Genomic DNA, 22,383 nt, shown 5'->3' on the forward strand with positions numbered 1-22,383 from the left:
ATGTTTTTCTTTTTTACCATACTTTTTTTTTTGTTTTTTTTTTGCCCTTAACGGTTTTTCTTTATTATTAGAGTATCGTTTATCATATTAATCATTATCATTATACTGCTTCACTACGGTTGGTTGACTCTTGGACGTGGATCTGGATGGAGTGTGGTGTACCGGTATACCAAATGCGCGTGAAAGAGAGAAAAAGCTCCGTCGCTTAGATTCTTTATGTTTTTTCCCCTTTCTTTTGTTCGGTTGTCTCTGTTATGTTTCGCTCTCCTTTCCTTCCATCGTCCTCGAGGTGAGAACGAGGGCCTCCTATAACCTCGTTCTCCAACTGCCCCATCGTTACTTTCTCGCCATGCATCATTTCTTAGCTTTCGCAGTCTTTATTCTTGAACGAGAGGAAGGGAAACCATTAAACCCCACCTCCATGATTCTTCTTCCCGTCGAGAAATGGAAATCGACAATCGTATAATTCACGCCCTTTCTGCTCGTTATTGACAAGTCGACCCTCGTTATCCACCCTCGAGCGTGTCCAACCCCTCGTTGTTCGTCATTTCTTCTCTTTTTTTCATCCTCCATCACTCTCCGTTCGCTTGAAAGAGGAACGCGTACGAATGAAATTTTCGTATATAACAAATCAGACGGAATGCAACATCCAACAGGAAGGCAGGCGTCCGTCCCTTCCACCATTTCGTTTCTCGCCGATCCAACGACTCCCTTTTGCAACCCCGATCTCTTGCATCTCCGTGTCTTCGATGCATCTCTAATTAGCACCAGGTTTCAAGTTCGTATGTCCAAGCGACGCGTGAAAGCGTGATTCTCGCGCGAAACTCGAAGGAATTGCAGACATCCGTTCACGTTACGTTCGCTCTCGGCTATCCTCGATACGTTAGCGGCCTGAATCGTGGACCTCGAGTGGTCGTGTCGCGTGTGAAAAAAACACTACGCCTCACTACAGTAATTCGTTCCGCCTGTTGGTGGTTAGTTCCCGTTCACCGGGATTTCCGGAAATCCCTCGTTGGATACTACGTATCTCAACCGTTCTCAAAGAAACGTTCCATCGTGAATAATCCATGAAAAGACCGACAGTATTCGTGGTAGGAGAGTGGCTTGTTCTTTTGCGTCGAGCGACGCGGATTTAAAAAGCAATTTCAAAAATCTGGTATCAGCTTGTCGAGAGAACGAGGATCCTCAGCGTTGTGCAATAGCTATTAACGTAAGTTCCTTTCAGAACGGTCGAGGGTTTACGCGGAAACGGAATTAATTTCTATTTTCGGGTCGGCGAACGCGTAGAGATGGTTACTCTGCGTTTAAAATAAATCAACCTTGCCGCGGTACCATCGACAATTACGCAGATCTATGCGAACGATCTGTTCTCCCCCTCGAAATCGCCGTTCGATGTTCCTGTCCAACGGGACGAAAGGATCGACTGGAGAGATCTGAGGAATTCTGTCCGGTACCACGAGTCACGTGTCTCGCGAGTGCAACACCCATTAATTGTATACATTCATATTCGTGTATACGTACATAAATTGTTTTCCGTATATAGACTTATATAAAACGCACGAAGCGGCTGAAGGCTATTCTATCCTCTCCACCTTATTTATAGCGACAAGCCGTATCTCGTTTCCTCGCTATTCGATTCGTCACGATATCGTTTTATTCTCTTCTTCCTCTTTTTTTTTGTTCTTTTTCTTGTTCTTTTATCGATGAAAAAAGAATTCGGGCTTAACTACGGCGGATCCCTCGAGATCATTGAAATATCCTAGAAACTTACTGACTCGCGTGAGTTCGTCTAGGTGCGTGTCTTTCTATGTGTCGCGTGGCATCGTGTATCTGTAGGTACGTGTCTGTATATGTGGTGATGGGCATTTTGATGCTTCGATCCGTCGTCCGATTGATCCTTGTCTCGGCTCAACGACCACTTCGCGTCGAGAGATCTTACCCCTTTGCAAACTAAGAACCTTCGTCTCAGCGTGTATCGAGTAAATGTGTCCGTGTGTGTCCGTCGAATGCGTCCTCCGAGTAATTCCTCGAGTTTCAACGAGACCGACGCGTTGCCCGCACGCACCGTCTTCGTTCTTCTCGATCGTCTTACGGATCAAGTGTCGGCCAATTCTTCGTCTTCCCTTCGTAATCTCTCTAACCTCTGTAAGTCAGGTTCGTCAAAGCGTACTAAAAGCTTCCGTCCTCTTCCCTCTGCGATTTAAAAGCGACTCGTCGAGATCGATATAACATCTGCACGAGAAATCCCGATTCCTCTTCCTGTTGTAACACTCTGCGGGGGGGTTTGTCGAACGTAAGAAAGCGTCTAGGTATCTCGATACGTTTCCTTTACGAACGAAGAACGCATAACACGCGATGAGTAAGACGGAAAGGAACCTGCTAAGAGCTCGTTCCTGATGAAAAACACCAGGGACGAGCAGACGAACCACGAAAGGAGCTTCCACAGGAACCTCGTCGAATTGTATCATCCTCCGCTCTCCTCTTCTACCCTTCCCCCTCGTCTCTGCTTGCTCCTCTCGATTAGAGGGTGTCGCTACTATTTTTTTCTTTTTTTTCCCCCCTCCCCTGAAACGCTCTAATTTTCCGAGCCGCTGCCCTTCCCCCAGAATTTATCGAAGCGATTTCGCGCCTTCTCCAGCATTTCGCTCGTCGCGGAACGTTGCGCCGTGCCCGGGACCACTGTCGGTGCCTCCAGTACGTGGTAACCACCCCCGCTGCCGCCTCCCGATCCACCCGTGCCACCGCCGCCGCCGCCGGTGGTACCGCCTTGCGGTGATTCAGCTTCTAAAATACGATAACCCGATTGTGGAGTTGTCGACGATGACGGAGTGGTCATCGTCGCCGTCGTTGTCGGCTGGGTACCTTCTTTCTTCCTGTCGTACTCGAAACCTGGGTCGTCTAGGCATCTCAGATTCGTCCCCGCCACGGGCTTTATCGATGGCTCCGCTGGCTTTGGTTGCTCTTTCGATTCCTCCTCCGCACCACCGGATTCCTGCTGATCAACCGAACACTCTCGTATACAATGATTCCCGATATACATATATTAGTTACGCTTACTTTTACCTTATCAGGCTGCGGTGGGGTGCTGCCTTCCTGAACGTTCGCGGGCAACGGGCTGTCCCTCTCAGAGTCCATATCCTTGTGTCCGTTCAAGCCGCTAAAACTACCTATAGAAACGCTTTCACTCTCCGGCGATTTGTAACCAGAATGCTGGGAATGTTGCGATTTATGCTGGGCCGCCAATTCCGGTGGTGCCGATTGCGGAGCTGACGGTACCGACGATGGTGCCCAGCTCTTCGCCTCGCTATGCGGACGCGTCAGGGGTTCTGCAAGATTCGTGAGAAATCATAGAACCGCGTGAAGCATCGAGAGTGTGTGCTCGTAGAGTACTACCTTCTCTGACGTTTTGAGTGACAGTGAACGTTTTCCCGGTGTCCAACGGCACCGTCCAGTTGACCGGTTCTGGCGAGCGCATGATCATTTGCTCCGGCGACTTTACTCTTGTCGGTTCCGGCGGGCTTTTCACCACCGGCTCGTCGTCTATCCACGGGCTGGCGGCGGTTGCTGGAACCGGGGGTTGCGTCTGCGACGGTGGCGTTGACGCGACGCTCGAGTCTCCTCCGGTCACGTCCCCGTTTATTTGCGGCTCTGCTGTCACTGGAACGTTTCGTCGATACTTTTTTTTAACGATGACGTATGCGCCGCTCCGTTTCATTGCCCGTGCTCGGGCGGGATTGCACTCGATGCATCGAGTTGCCGCGGAGAATGCCGTCTTTCATGGTATATCCCTTGGGAGGCAAGCGTAGGATCGACAAGTACAGTACTAAGTAATGTTCTGCTCGATGGTGTACTCTGTTACAACGTTGATCGATCATTGGACACCGCGTAGCGGCTCTGCTACAGGGATTTTTATTCCGTCCACCGTTAAAGGCACTCGCGTCGGTATCAAAGGTGGAAAGGAAAGTGAGAGAAGAGGCGTCGGTCGAGTCATCGAGCGCAGATATTGGAAATCGGTTGGATCGCGGTTACACGAGAGATCTACAGATAGGGCACAGAGCATCCCAGAAAAAAAAAGTACACTAGCGTACTCAGAATGCAGGAAGAGACACACGTATATATACAGTTACACAGATAGACAGACAGATAGACAGAAAAAGAGAGAGAGATAGAGAAAGAGAGATAGAGAGAGAGAGAGAGAGTAAGAGAGATAGAGAGATATAAGTGAAAGTAGTAGTCTAGATCTGGTGTGTGACGGTCTAGAATGTGTATAAATGTGCGGCTGTGTTGAACGGCCACGCAACAGGTTGACAAAGGGCTCTAACATACAGGCTATTGTTCTCTCTCTACCGCAGAAACGTTTACTCGATTGCACGTCGACCGGCCGGTGAAACATCGCGGATAATCGCACCGCTCTTTTCTCTGCTTCCCCACGTAGGCCTGTGATCGTCGACGAAAAGCGACGAGGATCCTGGTTAGCCAGGCGCGATCAAAGAAAGCCAGAAAGAAAGAGGAATTCGCGCGTTGCTTGGTATGCATGTCAGAAGCCAAGTAAATATCTCGTTTCTCTGGGTGAATGTTCCCCCTGGATGGATATAGTCGTCACTGAAGAAAACGCACTTACGTTCCACTGTCACCTGACCCGGGTGCCTCTCGACCTCCTCTCTCTCAGCGTCAGCTGCTGCTGTAGGGTGTCGTGTGAATTCTGGTTACACGTGTGGATGTGTCGTGTCGGAAGCCGATCTAGCGCGCAATCATCAGCCTTGGCTACACGCGGATTGGCACGAATTAGCTGACACTCGTGGCGAGGACACGCGTGGATGCAAAAGCCGCCTCGAATCCCCTCGATTCGCCGGCGAGACACGGCGCGCAGTGGCACAGAAAGATGCAGCGGAATGGATGCTATCCGAGAGAGACGGTTCTTCAACGCGAACACGACCGTTGATGGACATTCTCGTGAATCAGGCGAGAACACGACGGAGCCGTTCGTACGTGTGCAATCTATACGATGCGAAAGCGTGACGAGAAAGGAGGAACGGCGTGGAGAACCGGCGCTCCATTTCGCGCGCGAAAAAAAGAAAAAAAAGAACAACCGTACGAGAACGTCCACGGAGTCCCGCGGATCGTCTCGCCGAGGACGCGATCCTCGAGCGCCGCTCCGAAAGAGCTTCGTGAGACCACGGAGAGATAGAGGGGACAACGTAGGGACGAAGAGAACAAGAGAAACGGATAGAAGAAAGCAAACGATAATACAGAAATCCGTGTCGGAGTTCGAGACAGAACGAGATCGGGAAACCGGGGAGAGAAGTAATCGCGAGCACGAACACACTGAGAGAGTGTCAGAGAAGGAGAGAAAAGATGTAGAATAGAGAGTGAGGAAAGATGTTATGTAACAATAACAATAACAGTAAACAATAAACAGTAACAACAATAACAACCATGAACAACGAACACACGGAAAGCGTTGTTTTTAGTTGGTGTTCGTGGCAACGTAGATACGAAGGCAACGCAGAGAAGAACGCAGGCCTTTTTTTTCTCTGGCAGAGAGCATGCTACTTACTAGGTTGTACGGCGGTAGCGGCTTGGTTTGACGCGTATCGACTATCGGAGGATGATTTGGATGGATCGGCCGCAGCCGCAGCTGTCTGGTCGCGGCCCGTTTTTGCCTGAGCCTCGTTCGGGCCTTGTTGGGACCGGCTTATATCTTTAACACGGTCCGGCCTGGCCGCAGCGGCAGCGCTCGACGTAGATGGGTGATGAACACTCGTATGAACCGAATGCTTTACCGGGGGCTTTACGCTTGTACTTGTTGTATTTGTAGTGGTGGTTGTTGTGGTCGTGGTAATAGTCGTGGTGGTGGTAGTTGTGGTAGTGGTTAAGGGTTTGGTGTGATGAAGGGGGCGATGGGGGGGAGCGGTGGTTGCGAGGAAGGCTAAAACATACCGTACAGAAAGTACAATGATGAATAAAGCCCACCGTACTTTTTAAGGGAACTTACACACGCAAGAATACGCTCGTCGACGCGCATCCGTACTTAAAATCTGATCGATTACGAATAATAAGCTGCGAAAAGTACTCGCGATCGTTTCCGATCGGCACGTATTCGGCGCTCGACGTTACTTTCCTGCGACTACGAGGGCTTGTCGAAGTTTTATTGCGAAAATAAACTGCTGAGCGATCGAGAAGTGCTTCGTTGGAAAGTATAATCGAGTACGAATGCTTTTCGTAGCTGCTCCGATACGAACAGAATATTTTCAGAGAAAGTTCGCTACGAATTTCTAAAATTCGATAGAATCAATGTAACGGCATGTTGCGTAAAGTTTGTTCATTAAACGAGCTCGCCGTGTTTCTAAAGAGTTCCGTTGTAATTATCACACATTTTAAGCACGTCCGCGTCGCTTCATTGAGGTTCGTTCTTATTTGGAGAGGTTATTAAGGGCTGGAGGGTCTCCCGTTGTTATCGATATTATACGTCGGTATTGTACGTCCACACTCGAATATCGAGGTTTCCTTGCTAATCGCGTTTCCAGTACTCGCGATGCACACACAATCGTGTCGCGTCACAATAGACGAGAGAGTCGACCGCGGAATTTCATTGCGGTATACATAACGTGCATACACTGTCTCGACGTCATTGTCCCGAAAATTGTTTCGAACCGGCTGTGGAATTAACCAGACGAACGATCGCGTGCAATCTTGAAGGATACTCTAGCGTAGATGAATCTCGAACAGTTGCTAGGGGGTGAGAAAAAGGTAGATATTGCTCTGTCGTCCGCGAATCGAGAAAAATCGTTTAACTAGGACCAATTTTCACCCGAGAATCGAACCACCACTCTGAACTTCCCAATTACCAAGCGATTATTCATCGAAATCCAATTTTAATCTAAGCGATCTAATCTAAACCTAACGATCTGTCGACGACATTCTTCTTATCGAGCGAACCAAGGATCCGATCACGCGATTCAACCCTTTAACAGTTTAACGGATTAAAGGATTCGGACAGACTCGCAGGAGCGATCAAGCGTTCCAATAATCGTTTCTAAACTCGACGTACCGCGACCGTCAAAACTGTTCAAGGGTTCGAGAATATAAAGCAGAAAGAACGGGGGTTACGGGGGTTACGAAAGGGGTGTAACGGTGACCATGGTAACTGGTGCAGGATGAAAGGTTTTAGAGATATCTGAAATACGTGAAAATTGGGCTAGCGGGCAGCAGCTGTACGTGGTACAGAGAACGTACATTTCCGATGGACCTGCGGGGACCTCCTGTAGAACGGAGTAGGCCCTGGGCCCGAGGGTGGTGGCGGTAATGGCGGCACGCTGGTCGACGAACAACCCGTCGAGGAAACCGTCGACGGTTCCCGTATGCTCCAACGTACGTGACCAGGGCCCGTGACTGAAACACCCGCTACCACTCCTGATCAATCCGATCACGATGCTCGGTCACGGACGATCGTCGATCTAATCGCGATCGATCTCGCGCGAGCAATATTTAGCTTGATAAATGGACTGAATAGAGATTGACAAACAGAGAGAGAGAGACAGAAAGAGATATAGAAAAAGAGTAGAGACGGGAACTTGTTAACGCTTGAAACTTTCGGCTGAGTCACGTCGGAGAAGATTCCAATTTTATCCTGACCTTTCGTCGACATTCGTCGAATTTCGAAGATATACTAGTGTGGCAGTGCTGGCGAAACGTAATTTCTATCCAACGAGCGTGACTTGCGCCGAGAAACTTCAAGGAGCAACAATAAACGCGGATCCAGGCCGTGGAAGCCTGAAATCCTCGATTCGGGTGTGGAAGGTGGCGAATGAGAATGGTCGGATGGATGCAAACGGGATGTTTGTATTGTCAAGGAATAATCTACCTCGATGCATTCAGTGATTTCAACCGGAGAACATTGTGATAGATCGAATCGTAGGTCGATTGTACATGTACATCATTTTTTTCTGTCGCGATGAACGTGGTCTCGATGAACAGAGATGAGGTGAAGTTGAGGATTGATGCGACTACGGCTGATATACGAATGCTTGTTGCTCACCGCCTCGGCGCTAGATGAATGGATGGATGAGTCGAAATGACGATGACTATTTCGCTGACTATGCGATCGTGATGATGATGAGGGACGATGGTAGATCGAAGAGATGTGACTGATGACGGTTACGAGTGAACGAGAGTCGTCACGTAGGATGAAAAGTCATTGGTGCTAAGTGCAAATATACGAAACAACATTATTGAACATGACAAAGATTAGTTTTGGTGATGATACTTGGATCCGAGCATGTCGATGTGTCGTTCTTATAAAGGACCTGGGTATTTTCGTCGCTAATGGTTGGCGTTCATTAAAACACGCACGCATACACACACACACACACACACACACACACAGATACACACGAACAGATAGACACGCGTACACCTTCGTCAAGGATTTCAATTCGACATTTGCAGTCGGTTCCGAACAACGAACGTTCAACCGAATAGGAACGTTGGACGCGTCCGTTAGACTACATCGCGGTATACGGAGTCTGTTCAGGAAAGAAGGGGGAAGACAACGTGTCGCAAAACTTTCTGCGCTGACAATCAATAAGGGCTACTGGTTACTAGAGATGTGGACTCAAAGGCAGAGACAGAGAAATAGAAACGATTAAACAGGAGTATCATGCATCTGCCTAAACATTAACGACCACTTGGCAATTAACGTGTCCGACACACACCGCTCAAAGAATCTACCTAATAAGGATCGAAACAGACGTCGCAGGATCGATCTGTAACCAATTTCGAACGCTGATAGTTTCGTATAAAAGACAGAAATGCAGTAATACTCTTAGAAGCGGTGGATGTCTGGTTGCAACACGATTCGAACAGGGTAGATACGATCAGGTATGACGAACGGTTTGGCTTTTGGGACCCACAAGAGCAAACAGCAGATCAAACTCGCAATATATATATATAATATTCAAAGATTTCTATCCAACCAAATTCAATGATATATGCACGAAAATACAAAACGGAATCGTCAATCGATTTGGGGTACGATCGCTTGGATACTAAATCGATCGACTCTGTCTCGATACAAAAAGATGACGAGGGATGTATCGGTACTCGTTCGTGCTACTTACTCGGTCGTGGATGCCTTTCAGGCTCACCGCCCTTCTCCCTTTGCTCTTTCTCCTTGTCCTTCGGCTCTTTTTCTTTCTCCTAAACAAACAGAGAACCGGATCGATGAACGTTCGATCGGATACACGGACCTTTGAATTATCTCGAGCTTGCGCGTCACTCATTTTTAAAGGCTAACCAAATGTCAGCGAGAAAAGAAGAGTGGTTAAGTATAATCGAAAGTTTCGTCTGGAAAATACCTTTGCATCTTTGGTGACGGACGGTGCACGCGGTGGTTGACGTTTCGGTGATCGACGTTCAGTTACGGTCGGTCCAAGGCTCTGAGAACGACCGGTTCTCGGGCTGTTCTTAGGGCTGGATTTGGTCTTAGGCTGAATCTCCTCGCGGTGTTCCTTCGTGTCCTCCCGACGACGCGGTATCACGGGCTCCAACTTCTCTCTCGTCGGAGAGGGAAGCAGTGCACCGTCGCCTATCGCGAGAAACAATTCCCTCCCGTTAGCGATACGTTTCGATCCTCGAGGATCGTCTCGATGCACTTACCCACGCCGGTAGTACGGTCTAGATGGTGGCGGATCAAGAAATCCTTTCTTGCGCGAGCTATGGCTCTTTCGGTGTCCTTGTCAAACAATACACAAGTATTAACGTAATTAAATCATTTCGAGGACCAATTGACTTGTTAATTCAGAGTGATACACGTACCGCTTTAGCGTCGTCCTGCAGAATTCCATAAATGGGTCTAGCCTGAACCGACGACGGTCGGCCAGCTGCAGGCATCGTTATCGTGGTGGTAACCGGGGCGACCTTCCTCGTGTTCTCCTTCTCTTTTTCTTCCTTCGTCACTGACCTAAATACGCAATCACTCGTCACCGACTTTTTCTCTTTTTTTTTTCATTTTTCTCTCCCTCGAACTGGCAGTTTTACGCGAGGCACAATCGCGTGGAAGAAATAAAAGGCAGCTACGACAAAACCCGTGTGAAGATTTCAACGGCTCGTCCCTGTACAACTACGTTTGAATCTTTGTCACTTTCTGTCTCTCAAGTTCGAGTAGAGTGTGTGCATGAATGGAAGTGTCTGTCTCTGGCGATAATCAGTAGGCGAACGCTAACGATAAACGGTAGAATCCGACGTCGTTTCCCTAATAAGTCGCTCAGACGTTAGTAGAATGTAACCGCGTCTAGTCCGACGTCCATGGCGCTCGCTATACGGTACACCTATGCTACTTCCGTCGACTCTTATAGCGTATCACCGATTGTTTGTAAGAATGAAAAGTATTAGAAATAAAAAAAACAATCCTTGATCTTTAAACAATCAGGAAAATTTTAAATAACCGCGATAGAGAATTTGTCAGTCCTCGTCTGATCTTCTATATCTCGGCAATCTCCCATTTATCATCGATTTTTCTCTAAACTCTCTCTCTCTACTCGTCGCGTCACGAAACGAACACCGCTTACAGTCGACTTGGATCGTCAAGTGATACAGAAAGATCGATGTTTTTGAGAGTGGAGTAGTGTACTGGCCTGGCAAGGGACAGCGCGTTGAGAGCGTGGTTACTGGAGACTCGTTTCCACAGCGAAGCCTCGTCCTCGGCTGCCAGACCGCAACCCCAGTCGCGATGCTAATGTAAATCAGAACGAATCATTCTGTTGCCTTTTCGTTTTCTTGTTTACTCCTAGGTACTAAGCTAGAACGCGCTCGTGGCGTTACTAACACAGACAGAACATGCTTTAGAAGACAGAGATCACATCACGTTTCGGTATGCAAACGATCTCGATTGATTTCGATCGATCTTTACGTCTGTGGGACGAATGCATGCACGTGTACGATGAATGATCGAGTTGTGGGAGGGTGTTGTTCGTGGAGATTCCTCGTGGTCGATTATGATAATGACTAACGATCGCCTCGACCAAGCTATGGTGTTTTCTATATGTTCATGGGCAATGAGTTGCAAATCATTCTGGGAAATGATAAAACGAACGCATGCAAACTGGAATGAACTTGTACATCGAAAGTATTCACCTTCGCGTTCGTAACAGTTAGAGTATTTATAAAAGACACGTATGTACAGTAAGGGTACTCTATGGATGATGGTAGTCTGTGGGTAAAACACTCGAGAAACGAAAGACATCGACAAAGAGAGAAAAGGGAGCACCGTTGCCACGCTAGAAACTCGAAGAACCAACAATAACGAAATAAAGGGTGGAGTAATCACATCTTTGCTCCCGGAATTACCTTGTACTCGTCAGCGAGTCGTCTAAGCTCGATGACTTCAGAGGTAAGAAACGGGTTCCGTAGCGGTTTGCCCGGTCCTTTATCATCCGATATCCTTACGGTCCTACCTGACTTTTTCGCTTTTTGACCCCTGGAAAGAATCAATCGTGGTTGTAGGGTGCGAATGTATACCGTTCCTTTTCGATTGACATTGACGCGTTTCGCGATCAGTGTGGTATACACGCGCGAAACAGTTCGCAATCGATATTTAGTAGGTACGTCGTAGGTGCTTTCTCGTTTCTTCCCTTTTCGAATTCCCCACGGAATCGTCTACACGGTATCTCCCACGGTACTGCATACGATAGAATAGCTCGAATTATATGTCGTCTTGAATCTCTGACCTGAAAGTTATTTTCAAGTCCGACATGTCTTCCTCGCGCTCGTCGCCTTCGGGCACCACTCCGTCGATAGTGTCCGTTCCAGTTCCTCCAACCAGGGGCTCCAGCTCTGATGCTTGCATCCCTATAAATTCCATAAAACGAGAGAAAAAGGATTAAGCAAAATCCTTCCAACGGGAATAAGAGAATGTCCACGAGGGATACTCAATTTACCGTCGCGCTTGTGATCGACATCGCCGGGACGTTTCTTGTGAACCGGGGCTGGTCCTGTAGGGGCGATACCCTGCTTAAGAGCTCCCATGCTGAGAGATTTTCTAGGTGGTCCAGTCGTACCTGCAGGAAGTCCAGCTGCTGCGACACCCGGCGCCACTGTCTCCCCGTTCGTCAGTTGAGGTCTTCTAGGCCAGGCGAACTGCAGCCGATACTCGGTGCTGATCCGTGAAATCGCTTTGCTCAGTTGACTCGGCGGTAGTCCCGATTGCGCTGTAACTTCCTGCAACGACAGATTTTATTCCCTCGAACAGGGTCGTCTATCGCTTCTGGCTCTCGACTATTCCGGACACGCGTTCTGGAGCATCCTCCGAGTCGATACGGAGGAACACACGTTATCGACTTATCCGTACTTGTACGTACTCGTTCCCCACTCGTGCCCGGATAATCGTCCGCCCCCTATCGCGTACGGAAAGCTTTCCATCGCGTCTCGAATGCTTCTCGAGTTTGTTCTGTCACACGTACCCGAACTTTGTCAGCTACAACGTTCGAATCGACGGCGTCGATACCACCTCCGTCGGCTGCCGTGATGAATTCGTGCGTTTTGTACGCGAGCTCCGGGCATTTCTTTCGCCTTGGCAACGGCGGTTCCAACGTCGGCCCTGAAACGAATCATCGTGGCTGCTTGAGATCCTCCGTTCTCGATTTCCACGACAACAAACTACATGCTCCACGTTCTCGACCGCTCCACCCCCCGGTACAACAGCGGCGAAGGCTCATCAATCTACCGCGAAACGTTTATACGGTTTTACGTCCGTTTTTTCGGGGCTGCTCGTTCCTCGTCCTCCTCTGCCCCCTTCTCTCTTTCTCTGTGGATTTTTTTGCTTTAAAGCAATTTCGCACGGTCGGAGGAAGTTTCGAGTGGCTCCGAGGCTTCGTACGAAGGCGGAAATCGATTTCTGATAATGGGGAGGTAATTAAGCAGCGGTCGAGAGTGTGCACGGTGTCACCGGGGAAACGAACTTACAAACGAGGCGAACATCTCGAGGCGAAAGCATATAGAACAAGCGAGAAGCTGGCTACATCTCGACGCGCGCGCGCACGTGACAAAGAAAAAAGCGTATCTCTAAAAGAAGCAGAAAAGAAGAAAAGGAAAGGTCTCTTTCTTTATTTTCTATCTTTTTATGTCAGTCAATTGTTTTTATTTTTTTATTTTTTTTTTTCTTATAAGCAACACGTCCACACGTAGAATCCAGCAGGCGTCGTCCGCTCTCTTACTAACACCGCTTGGTAATTAGCACTCTATATTTTCACTAGCCTGCTAGCGAAGCAGTAGCTGGAAGAGGTACTCTCTCCTCTCGAGGCTCGAACGCGGAGTACATTGCTGAAAGACGATTATAAGCGACAAAAGCGGAGAAAGCGTCTCGAGTAGCTCATAGTTTCGCAAACGTTGCTTTTGTGAGCGGCGAAAATAATGGGTGGGAAAACCAAGGGGTGTGTTTCGGTGGGTCTCGAGTCCTCGCGGAGAAACCCCGTTTACACGGCCCTCGACGTTACTTCCGTCGCAATTTCAACGTCGTACCCGATATTTTTAAACGCCTCTCATTTATTCACCGTAACGAAATATGAACCAATTGAGAAATCATCGCAGACGTATGAATTACAAGCATCTAACCGGGACAAAAATCGGCACGGTACACCATTTCTATCGTTCAGTTATTACGCGTTCGCTTAGCGTGGTAAATTAAGGTCAACGGAAATCGGATTCCAAAGAGAGTCGCGCATCGCCGAGAGGGTTGAAAGTTGTACGCAACGCGAGGTCAAGCTGTCGTTTCGAGAAGTTACCGAACGCGATGGCGATCGTTCGAGAGTGGATCGCTTGGCTTGGCTTCAGCCGCCGCCTGACCAGAAGCTTCGAGTTGCCTCGCTCAAAGAAGAGATTGATAGGAAAGAGGGACAGGCAGATTCTTCGCGCGCGTATCCGCTCTATTCCGTTATATCCGCTGGCCGTGTGACCGATCCGCCGCCGACGACGGTTCTACTTTTAGAACGACCGTTCTCCGCTGGACGATGCTCATTGTTAGCAGAGGCAACAACAATGCGCGCATGAAAGATCGATCCGGTGTCGGGCGTTTCTACACCGGCGTCTCTTCGTCCGCGACCGTGTAATGCGGCTGGTTCGCGTGTACGTGTATGCACGCGTGGCTGTTCATTTGTGTCTCTGGGTGTGGGTGTATATGTATGTGTGTTGCGATGCGTGGAATATTAACTCGATTACGTAAGTGTCTTTGAAATATTAACGTGAGAACGTCGTGCACCGTGATGTTGGTTGGTGATTCTAGGCTAGAGCCAGATTTACTTCAACTACACTTTGATGCATGGGACCTTTAGAATTTCGGTTCTGATAGTGACAGAACCTGCTGCGCGTCGAAGGGTTAAGCGCGCCATTTTGGAGAACGAATCGAGTTCCGGTACTCGTTATCGTTCTTCGAAATGGTTCAGCCTATGTGAATTTTCTACTTTGTTATGTCGAGGGAATCGAGTTTCCTTCGTAGGTGGTCCCCGTTTAAGAAATCGCGAGGGACAACGAGGATACTCGCGGTGCATTTCGATCAAAGGTAATCACGACGGATGGGTGCCTTTGACTTTGTGCTCCAGTTGCGTAGCTGAATGGAGATCGAGGATCCTCTATGCTCAACCGGCCGTGATGGAATGCTTCGTTTTACGCCGCCGAATTATTAGATCGTGCATCAGGGTCTGGTATAATGGAAACAGTTCCATCGCCTCTTCCGAGGCGAATAGAGACGACCGCCTCTGAAGATCGCACGTACGACTCTCATCAGAGAAAGCATGCACTTCGTTTCGTTCGACAGATACACAGAGAGACGCTTCGTTTCTCTTCTTTTCACTCGTATCCAACCAGATCTAGCGACAGTGTTCTAGACATTCGATACGGATCGCAGGCTCGATTGAACAGTATCGATAGAAAATAAATTGATTAGAGGGAAATTATTATAGTCGCTCGAAAGAAATCGTGCAACGTGCAAATCGCTGGTTAATCGACGAACGAAGGTGCGCGCAAAAATTAATTAAAACTCTGTGAAACAAGAGGAACGCTCGCTTTCGAGGAAATATGAAAAAAAAACGAGAAGTAACGAGACACAAGATAGGAAAAAATTACGAAGATACGGGAGAAGAGTGGAGAGACAAGTAGACACTCGTCAGACTCGTTGATACGCGTAACGGTTTGACGTTTCAGCCATTCGGCTTATTAAAGTGGAACGAAGTGGCTGTGGAAAGTGTCTCGGTCGAAAATTTTCCATTTACCGCCCCGTCCATCGCTTTCTTTTAATTAGAATTCCATCGAGGCCGCGACGCGGACGTATAACATAATTGTCAACCGGTTTTTCTCGTTTATCCGTCTCGCAGTTCGTTCCAGAAAACTGCCAAGTGGATTTCCGTGCGTATCAATAGCCGCACGCGTAACTGATAAGTCCTCGTCGTCTCTTTCTCTCGCGTACACGTTTATTTCCTCCATACAGAGTGTCCTGAAAACCATCCCGTGCAAACTTCGTTGATCCACACGGTTCTACCGTTGGGAATAATGTTGAAATATCGCGGAAAAAATTCGCGAACAATTTGTTCAACAGTTGGAACAAAAATGAAAACTGTCTCATTCAGGAACTCGCGCTGACATTTGATATTTTACTAAAATTTTTTAACGGGCAAACTTTCCACGGAAACCTCTGGGACACCTTGTACAGTTTCAAGCGTCACTCGACTCGCTGGTTATGAATCAATTATCTTCGCAGCCTGACATTTTCGTTATTATTCCAATGCATTAATCCGCGCTCTCATTAAATACGACCGCAACGAGAGAAACGATAGTAGAAAGTAAAAGTACGCGGTCGACAGCGGAAAAGGAGGCGAGGTACGTCGAGGGGAGAACGAGAGGTTTCCCTTTTCACGTTTCCTCTTTTTTTTTTCTCGCATCTGGACGACTCCCAACGCGAACTGAGAACAAATTAATTACATTAAAGCCGAGTATTCGGGTGGTAAAGGATATTCCCAAATTTCTACTTTCAACGCTCGATTCGTACTCCAATGATTGCAATTAAAATGAAACGTTGTATTCAGACTTTTACAGAAATTGATTACGTCTGGCTAATTGTCTTTACGCGTTTTCCACATCGGAATTCGTAGTTCGTTCTATTTATACGGACGCATCGAATGGAATTATCGAGACGATAGCCACGAGGTAATTGAAACCGAACCGATAGAAAGCGTCCGTATAGATGTACGAGACGTAAATTACTACGGGTGGTAATCGGTGTTGCGATTTAGCTTCGCGAATTACAATTTTGATCGTTCGCCCCGATGGATCTGGTCGGTAGTGGAGCGAGGACAAACACATAGAATCGTATGATTACGCGCGGCTTGATGCGTTCAAACAGAGATAACGAGTCGCGGCGGGCGATTCATCAGAGCGATCGGAACGGGCTAATACTCGTCGAGGGTGCCGATACAAAGATACGCCCGCGTTATTTCCACGATAATCGTCCGACAATCGGATGGCCCACATTCATTTTTCGCCAATACCTCGAAACGATTGAATTCTACGAGCAAATTCGTAGCGGAGACATCGAACGGAGCAGTTTCTGCGTTGATCAGTCGCGTCGAAGTGTTGCCAGCGCAAAAACAGGTCAGACGGGAATAATTTTCGAACCGAACAGAGTCTAATAAACCGGTGATCGTAGCGAGGATGTGGGTCGTTCGCTGGTCTTCCGAAACGCCTCGATACTTTCCATCGCAAAAATCGCTGAATATTCTTGCCACCAAGGTTCGCAGATACGGATCTACGCGGACTCTCCGTGTTTTACTACTTGAGTCGAGAATCCATGAATATAAATTGTTTCGCGAGCGGGAAAAAAAGTGAAATACCGTTTACGATCGGAACTGCGTTCGCTTCAAGCGAGGGAGAAATAAATCGATCACAGTGTGCCATCCACCGTTTAACAAACTGAGGAATAATAATCGCTGTACGTAAAATGGTTCGGGGAAGCGTATACGATATGTAGCACAGTGACAAGCGGGTAAAATAATATTTAAAATTACATATACGTGTATATACATAACTTACAAGAACTGCGTGATGTTGTAAAGAGTTAACGGCAAGTAAATAACGTTCGTTCCGGAAAGAAAACACAGAGTGTTCCGTATAACACGTTAATTAATCCGTTAGGCAAGTTAGCGGGGTCTCGCGTGGGCGTAATCTGCCACAAATTCATCTAATATTCGCGGTGTCTCGCGTTCCCCGGGCGATAATTAAATTCGTTGCTCATTAGCCAGTGACGCAGCCTGGCCATCCCCGTGCACGACACAGGGATTAATTGTCTCGTGTGATTGTCTCGCCCGATCGCAGGGACGATTAATCGTCGCAATTTAACGATCGAGAGCTTTTTTCGAACGCCACGTGCCTCGATCATACGTGGCGTGCATATACGTGTATATAGAGACACACGTACACGCGGTATTGTATATTATACACTTGTCGGTAGACGTACGTGTGCGTGATCCAATCGCAGGGTCACACGAGATCGAAAAATAATTTGTTGCGGTCTAATTGCAACGATTAATCGCTACAATCGGCCTGAAGTCCAAGAGAGGCGCACACCATCTGCGAGCGCTAAAAAGAAGAGAGCCAAGCGCCGTGAAATGTGTGTATCTCGTTCTCTTTTAAATCGTGCAGGCGAGAACAAATGCGACGAGCAGACAAAAATCTACGATAAAAGCGTATGCGATTAAGAATGTTTGCTATCGTGTAATAACGCTTCCTCTTTAGATATCGTTCAGACTAAAGTTAGTTTAAAGTGTAGTCTTCGCGGGTTAAGAGATAGTTAAACGCTAGATCGGGAAAAAGGTACGCGGTAAAGAAAAGTACAGTGAGACACAGCTAGAGGAAAGCTTTCTCTCTCATTGTTTAAAGGGAAAAGTAATTACAGAGATACGATCTTTTTCCTTTTACTTCTGTTTTTCTCTTTCCATTTCAAGTTGGATAAGTGGTTCGTTGGAAAGTTGCGACAAATTGAGCGGTAGCGCGATACTGCTCGATTATCGTCCCGTTTGAAAAGGAGGCAGGAAGTCGTATTCGTCGATCGGAGGGATCGATTAAACGCCGAATTCTTTTCGCTCACACAGTGCCCCAGCAAACTGGCCTGGTCGGCTAATAATGGGAAACGTCGTTATTCCTTTCTTACTTTTCTTATTCTTTTTTTTTTGGAAACTTTTCGGACGTGATTGTTCGCTCGAGGCCCGGAGGCCTCGCGCTATTTTTACCGCGGATCGCAAAGCTGATAGTTGAAGGAGTTCTGGAACAAGTTGTAACAAGTTGTATAGAGTTCAATGCTGCGTATATATAGCGTATGCACGTAGAGGTGAAACGTTCTGCGAACTTTCGAGCAAGTAAACGCGGAGGCGCATCGTGCTGTATCTAGTCTACATCTACTCGGACCGGATGTAAAGGTTGTCGGTATAAATTTTCAAGCGGGCCGCGATAACGGGCGCTCTGCCTGGCAAGCGTTGTGATCCACGAAACGTTTAAGAAACATGGTAAATGAGAGCCAACGAAAGAATTGAAACATTTTCGAAGGAGCGTGTTCCCAAACGAGATCCCCCTTTCGAAACAAATGATCTCGATTAATGCACCTTCGTTCGTTTCAGCTCGAGATACCCTTCTCGACGAAGTATACTCGCTGCTTTAACATCATCACCCGGCGCGATCGTTACCTTCGGCGGCGATAACTTCCGTGCCTCTCCTCGAGGAGTATCTCGATCGGTTTCGCTCGCGAGCAAAACCAGCGCAAAACTCCTATATACATCTGTACACGTACAAGGTCTGACAAACAAAAATAGAGGAGAAAGAAAGAAAGGAATATGCCTCTAAGGACAGTCGATGCAACCTAAACAACAGCCCGCACAATGGATGCATTCAGACGGCGACGCGGAGAGAGATGAGAAAGTTCACGCGAGATTCGTCGCGAAACTCGGGGCAAGCGCGAAGACGAGATTGAAACGTTTTAGACCTGGCTCGCACTCGTGTTTCAATCGTGTGTCGCAACCCTTTTCTTTCTCCAGCGGAGCTCGAAGGTCACTCCGAAAGCTCCATAAACTTTCCGTATTTAAGCACCGTTTTTTTTTTTTGCCTCGGAGCGATTAGAGTGTACGTAACGCGTGCATAAAACAAAACTGTCTCTAAGGAGCAGGCCAGTCCGCCAGTCTTTCGTCGTACGAGACAATAGGAAGCTTTGATTCTGCCGTACGAATAGGTCCGCGCGGTGACGGTCATCCAGTGGACTCTGTACAGCGACGTCGTCAAGGTAGAATCAATGCTCCGTATTCTACTTTTCTACTTTTCTGCTACCGCGATGCAAAGATTATGAATGTATTCGAGAGAGTACTTAAACGATCGTAATCGTGAATTAGTAATGCGAGCCAAGTCTAACGAATGGTTGACAAATCGCAAGCAAGCATGCTCTATTAACCCTTCGGCTATGAAACTCGCGGATGGAACGGCGCGGCATCGCGTCACGGAAAAAAGGTATCCGGCGACTTTTCCGTAAGCGAATGTTACTTCAGAAGGGTTAATTACTTTGGGTAGTCTCCTTGCGCCTTGGGGGTGGTGTGGGTTGGTTAACAGAAAAAAAGTGGCCGGAGTTGGGGAAGAAACGGGAGGGCAAGACCAGAGTGGAGATCCCACCCCCAAAGGGTGTTAAAAAAAGGGGCTAAAAAAACGAGCGAAATAAACCGTAATAATCTAGATGTTTGCGTAGCTTCGATCGTTCGTCTTACCTTCATTGTTCTCATCCTCGGTTGACTTGGCCGATTGTAGCTTCGCGGTCGGTTGCTTCGCTGCAATCAAAATTCGCAGCTGGCACCGTGTTCGACTTTTTTTTTCTCGTCTTTTTTCCCTTTTCTTTTACTTTTTTTCCGGTTGTTTCTCGTTCACTTTCATTATCTTTTCGCTTTGGTTGCTTTTCTACCTCCCTCTCGCGCTAAACTCCTCTCCCTTTTTTTTTTACGTACGTTCGTCTTTCGGCTCTCTAGTCTAGTGACCCGTTTCGATTTCGATGCCGTTCGATTCATTTGCATTTTTTCCCCTGCTTTCTTTTCATTTTTTTCTGTTTTTCCTCGTTTCGAACAAAAAAGGGATTGGCCCGAGTACAGATTCCAAGTACGTCCTGGCAAACTCGTTGCCAAATCGAACGTGAATTGTTTCGCGGAACATCGGCCGCTATCGATACCCGATAACGACGCCGTACAGCTAATTATTTTCACGGCAGCTCGCGAGCCGTGATGGGGTTGATACTCTGCGTGATCGACGAGCACGTGTCTCGGGACGTTTTGCGATACTCTCAGGGTTTATGGATTTATATCTCTCTCAATGGCAAATCACGAGGGTTGAGTCGTCGAGTCAAGCTCGGTCAAGCTTATTCGTTACACGTTCACAGAGGCGTTGTTAATTAAAGAAAATGAACAAGGGATAGAAGTAGAATGAAACGAATGACAGTTGGCGATATAGATGTTGTTACAGAGAAATGAATGGGTTAGTCGGAGGTACAATAGAGAACGTAGTGGAACAAAAATGTAATACATACTTATCGTACGACTATACGAATCACGAGGGTGAGAGACACGGCGGTGGTATGAACAGGGGGTGTGAAATGTGACGACAGAGCGTGTGCGATATTAACGAGACCAGATGTATGATGACTATAATATAAATAGCATGATCAAACAAAGAAATAAAGTCGCTAAACACCTTTACAATACTAACAAAGGGAAGAAAGATTATGAGAATAATGAAGGTCGATAAAGGTACGAATCATCTGAAGTCATCTACGAGCGTGAATTTCTTCTCTCGTTCGAAATCGTTTCGATTCGAAATTACGTTTCGTCGTCGCGCAAATCACCGATTAACGCGTTCCACATCTTTCCATCGCGTCGCTAAGAGAATTCGAAACGTCGAAATAGAAACACCGTTCGCAGGATATTGCCGCTCGCGGTATTTCGCGAGGCTCTGGCGCGTTAATCGCGGCTTTAACATCGTTATTCACCCCGGCGACTCGGCGAAACGTAATCGCCATGGAAATACGGTACGCGCCGCTATTTTCTCTTTTTTCTCTCGGTTTTTTTCTTCTCTTTTTTTTTTTTTATTTCACGCTCGCGGCTGCTGATATGATTCTAACAAATTTATGGAGACAATTAACCTTTAAATAGCGTGGTATGGCTGTTTGAGAAAATTTATCCGGCTACCCCTGGGGACGCTCGTTACTCGTTTTCATTTCTCCCGAGAAATCTCTCCCCGGTCTTTTCCTCCCCGATTACCATATTAATTTCCACGTTCGTACCTTACTTTTCATTTTCTCAAACGCCATACCGGGTCAACTATGCGACGATATAGCTAAAAGACTAGATCGTACAAATCGAAAGACTGGTTCCGCTAGATCGTAAATAGAATATATATGTATATATGTATATGTATAAATGAAGAGATAAATAACAAACAGGGTGAACTTACTCGACGTCGGCGGTGGTTGTGGCGCCCGACGAACGACCGTATGCTCCTGGTGCGGTCCAGTGTACTCGTGCCATGTGTACGTGCTCCTATACTCTGAATGGAGCTGCTGCAATGCACAATCATCGCCATCAGTTAGCGTAAAACGATAACCAAGATAATACACAGTGCAGACTTTACGACTTCTTCTTTTAAGCGTCGCGCGCCATCGAACGATATCAATGCAGAAATTTCTTATTCAATTCACGCCTTCCCTTTCGATCTTTCGATTCTTATAGAATCCATTGACTCGAGGCTCCTTTGAAATGTTAATCATCTTATTCGATCGGATCGGATTACCCAATTCGATGGTGCGCGCGTTGGACGCTTGAAAGAACAGTCTGAGAAATTTCATTATCATAATCGCAACACGCAATTTGCTACCCTCCTCGAACTATGCTAATTTGGGAACAATGGAAAACATGTTTTGAAATTAAAAATTTCTCCTCCACGAGCCAATATCACCTCTTTTTATTCTGAAACATATTGAAAAGTCAAGGTAACTACTGCCGTTAATGCGAACCATTAATCAAACTTTTAGCACCGAATTTGAAAGTCGATCGCGTGTACGTATTCATGAGCGGCGAGGCCTCTTAATAACCTTATGCAACAGTACGGATATTCAACTATTTTATATTTCCTCGATCCAGTATGAAAACTAAAGGTGGACTCGTTAGAATTCTCCTCCACGTCCGTGACACAATAACGCTAATGGACGATACGACGATACACCGAACGTCTATAATAACCCAAGCACGATTTCACCCACCAACGCACATACCCGCGTTCATCGATAACGACGTCACGCGAAATGCGGTACGAAATCTAAAACACGGC

The 22,383-nt window shown here is 47.2% G+C and overlaps 1 protein-coding gene across 17 annotated transcripts in view; it reads right to left on the reverse strand.

Annotated features, from left to right (window-relative positions):
• Positions 1 to 1,032: 1,032 nt before the first annotated feature.
• Positions 1,033 to 22,383, reverse strand: part of LOC143423987 (uncharacterized) — a 43,081-nt gene continuing 21,730 nt past the window's right edge. For 6 of the 17 annotated variants that reach the window (XM_076895726.1, XM_076895736.1, XM_076895737.1 and 3 more), the window contains 16 exons: positions 21,511 to 21,616; positions 19,782 to 19,841; positions 12,459 to 12,595; positions 11,937 to 12,216; positions 11,727 to 11,847; positions 11,347 to 11,476; positions 10,635 to 10,732; positions 9,817 to 9,961; positions 9,658 to 9,733; positions 9,357 to 9,586; positions 9,120 to 9,198; positions 7,237 to 7,404; positions 5,558 to 5,929; positions 3,394 to 3,657; positions 3,064 to 3,326; positions 1,033 to 2,992 (listed from right to left, as the gene is read on the reverse strand). In XM_076895726.1, the coding sequence (XP_076751841.1) occupies positions 2,576 to 2,992; positions 3,064 to 3,326; positions 3,394 to 3,657; positions 5,558 to 5,929; positions 7,237 to 7,404; positions 9,120 to 9,198; positions 9,357 to 9,586; positions 9,658 to 9,733; positions 9,817 to 9,961; positions 10,635 to 10,732; positions 11,347 to 11,476; positions 11,727 to 11,847; positions 11,937 to 12,216; positions 12,459 to 12,595; positions 19,782 to 19,841; positions 21,511 to 21,616 (2,946 nt within the window). In that variant the 3' untranslated portion in view covers positions 1,033 to 2,575. Of the gene's footprint in view, positions 2,993 to 3,063; positions 3,327 to 3,393; positions 3,658 to 5,557; positions 5,930 to 7,236; positions 7,405 to 9,119; positions 9,199 to 9,356; positions 9,587 to 9,657; positions 9,734 to 9,816; positions 9,962 to 10,625; positions 10,733 to 11,346; positions 11,477 to 11,726; positions 11,848 to 11,936; positions 12,217 to 12,458; positions 12,596 to 19,781; positions 19,842 to 21,510; positions 21,617 to 22,383 lie in introns of all 17 variants that reach the window. The other 11 variants (XM_076895728.1, XM_076895738.1, XM_076895731.1 and 8 more) reach the window with 9 other exon arrangements.

This window comes from Xylocopa sonorina, chromosome 5 (assembly GCF_050948175.1).
Source record: "Xylocopa sonorina isolate GNS202 chromosome 5, iyXylSono1_principal, whole genome shotgun sequence".
NCBI classification, from domain to species: domain Eukaryota; kingdom Metazoa; phylum Arthropoda; class Insecta; order Hymenoptera; family Apidae; genus Xylocopa; species Xylocopa sonorina.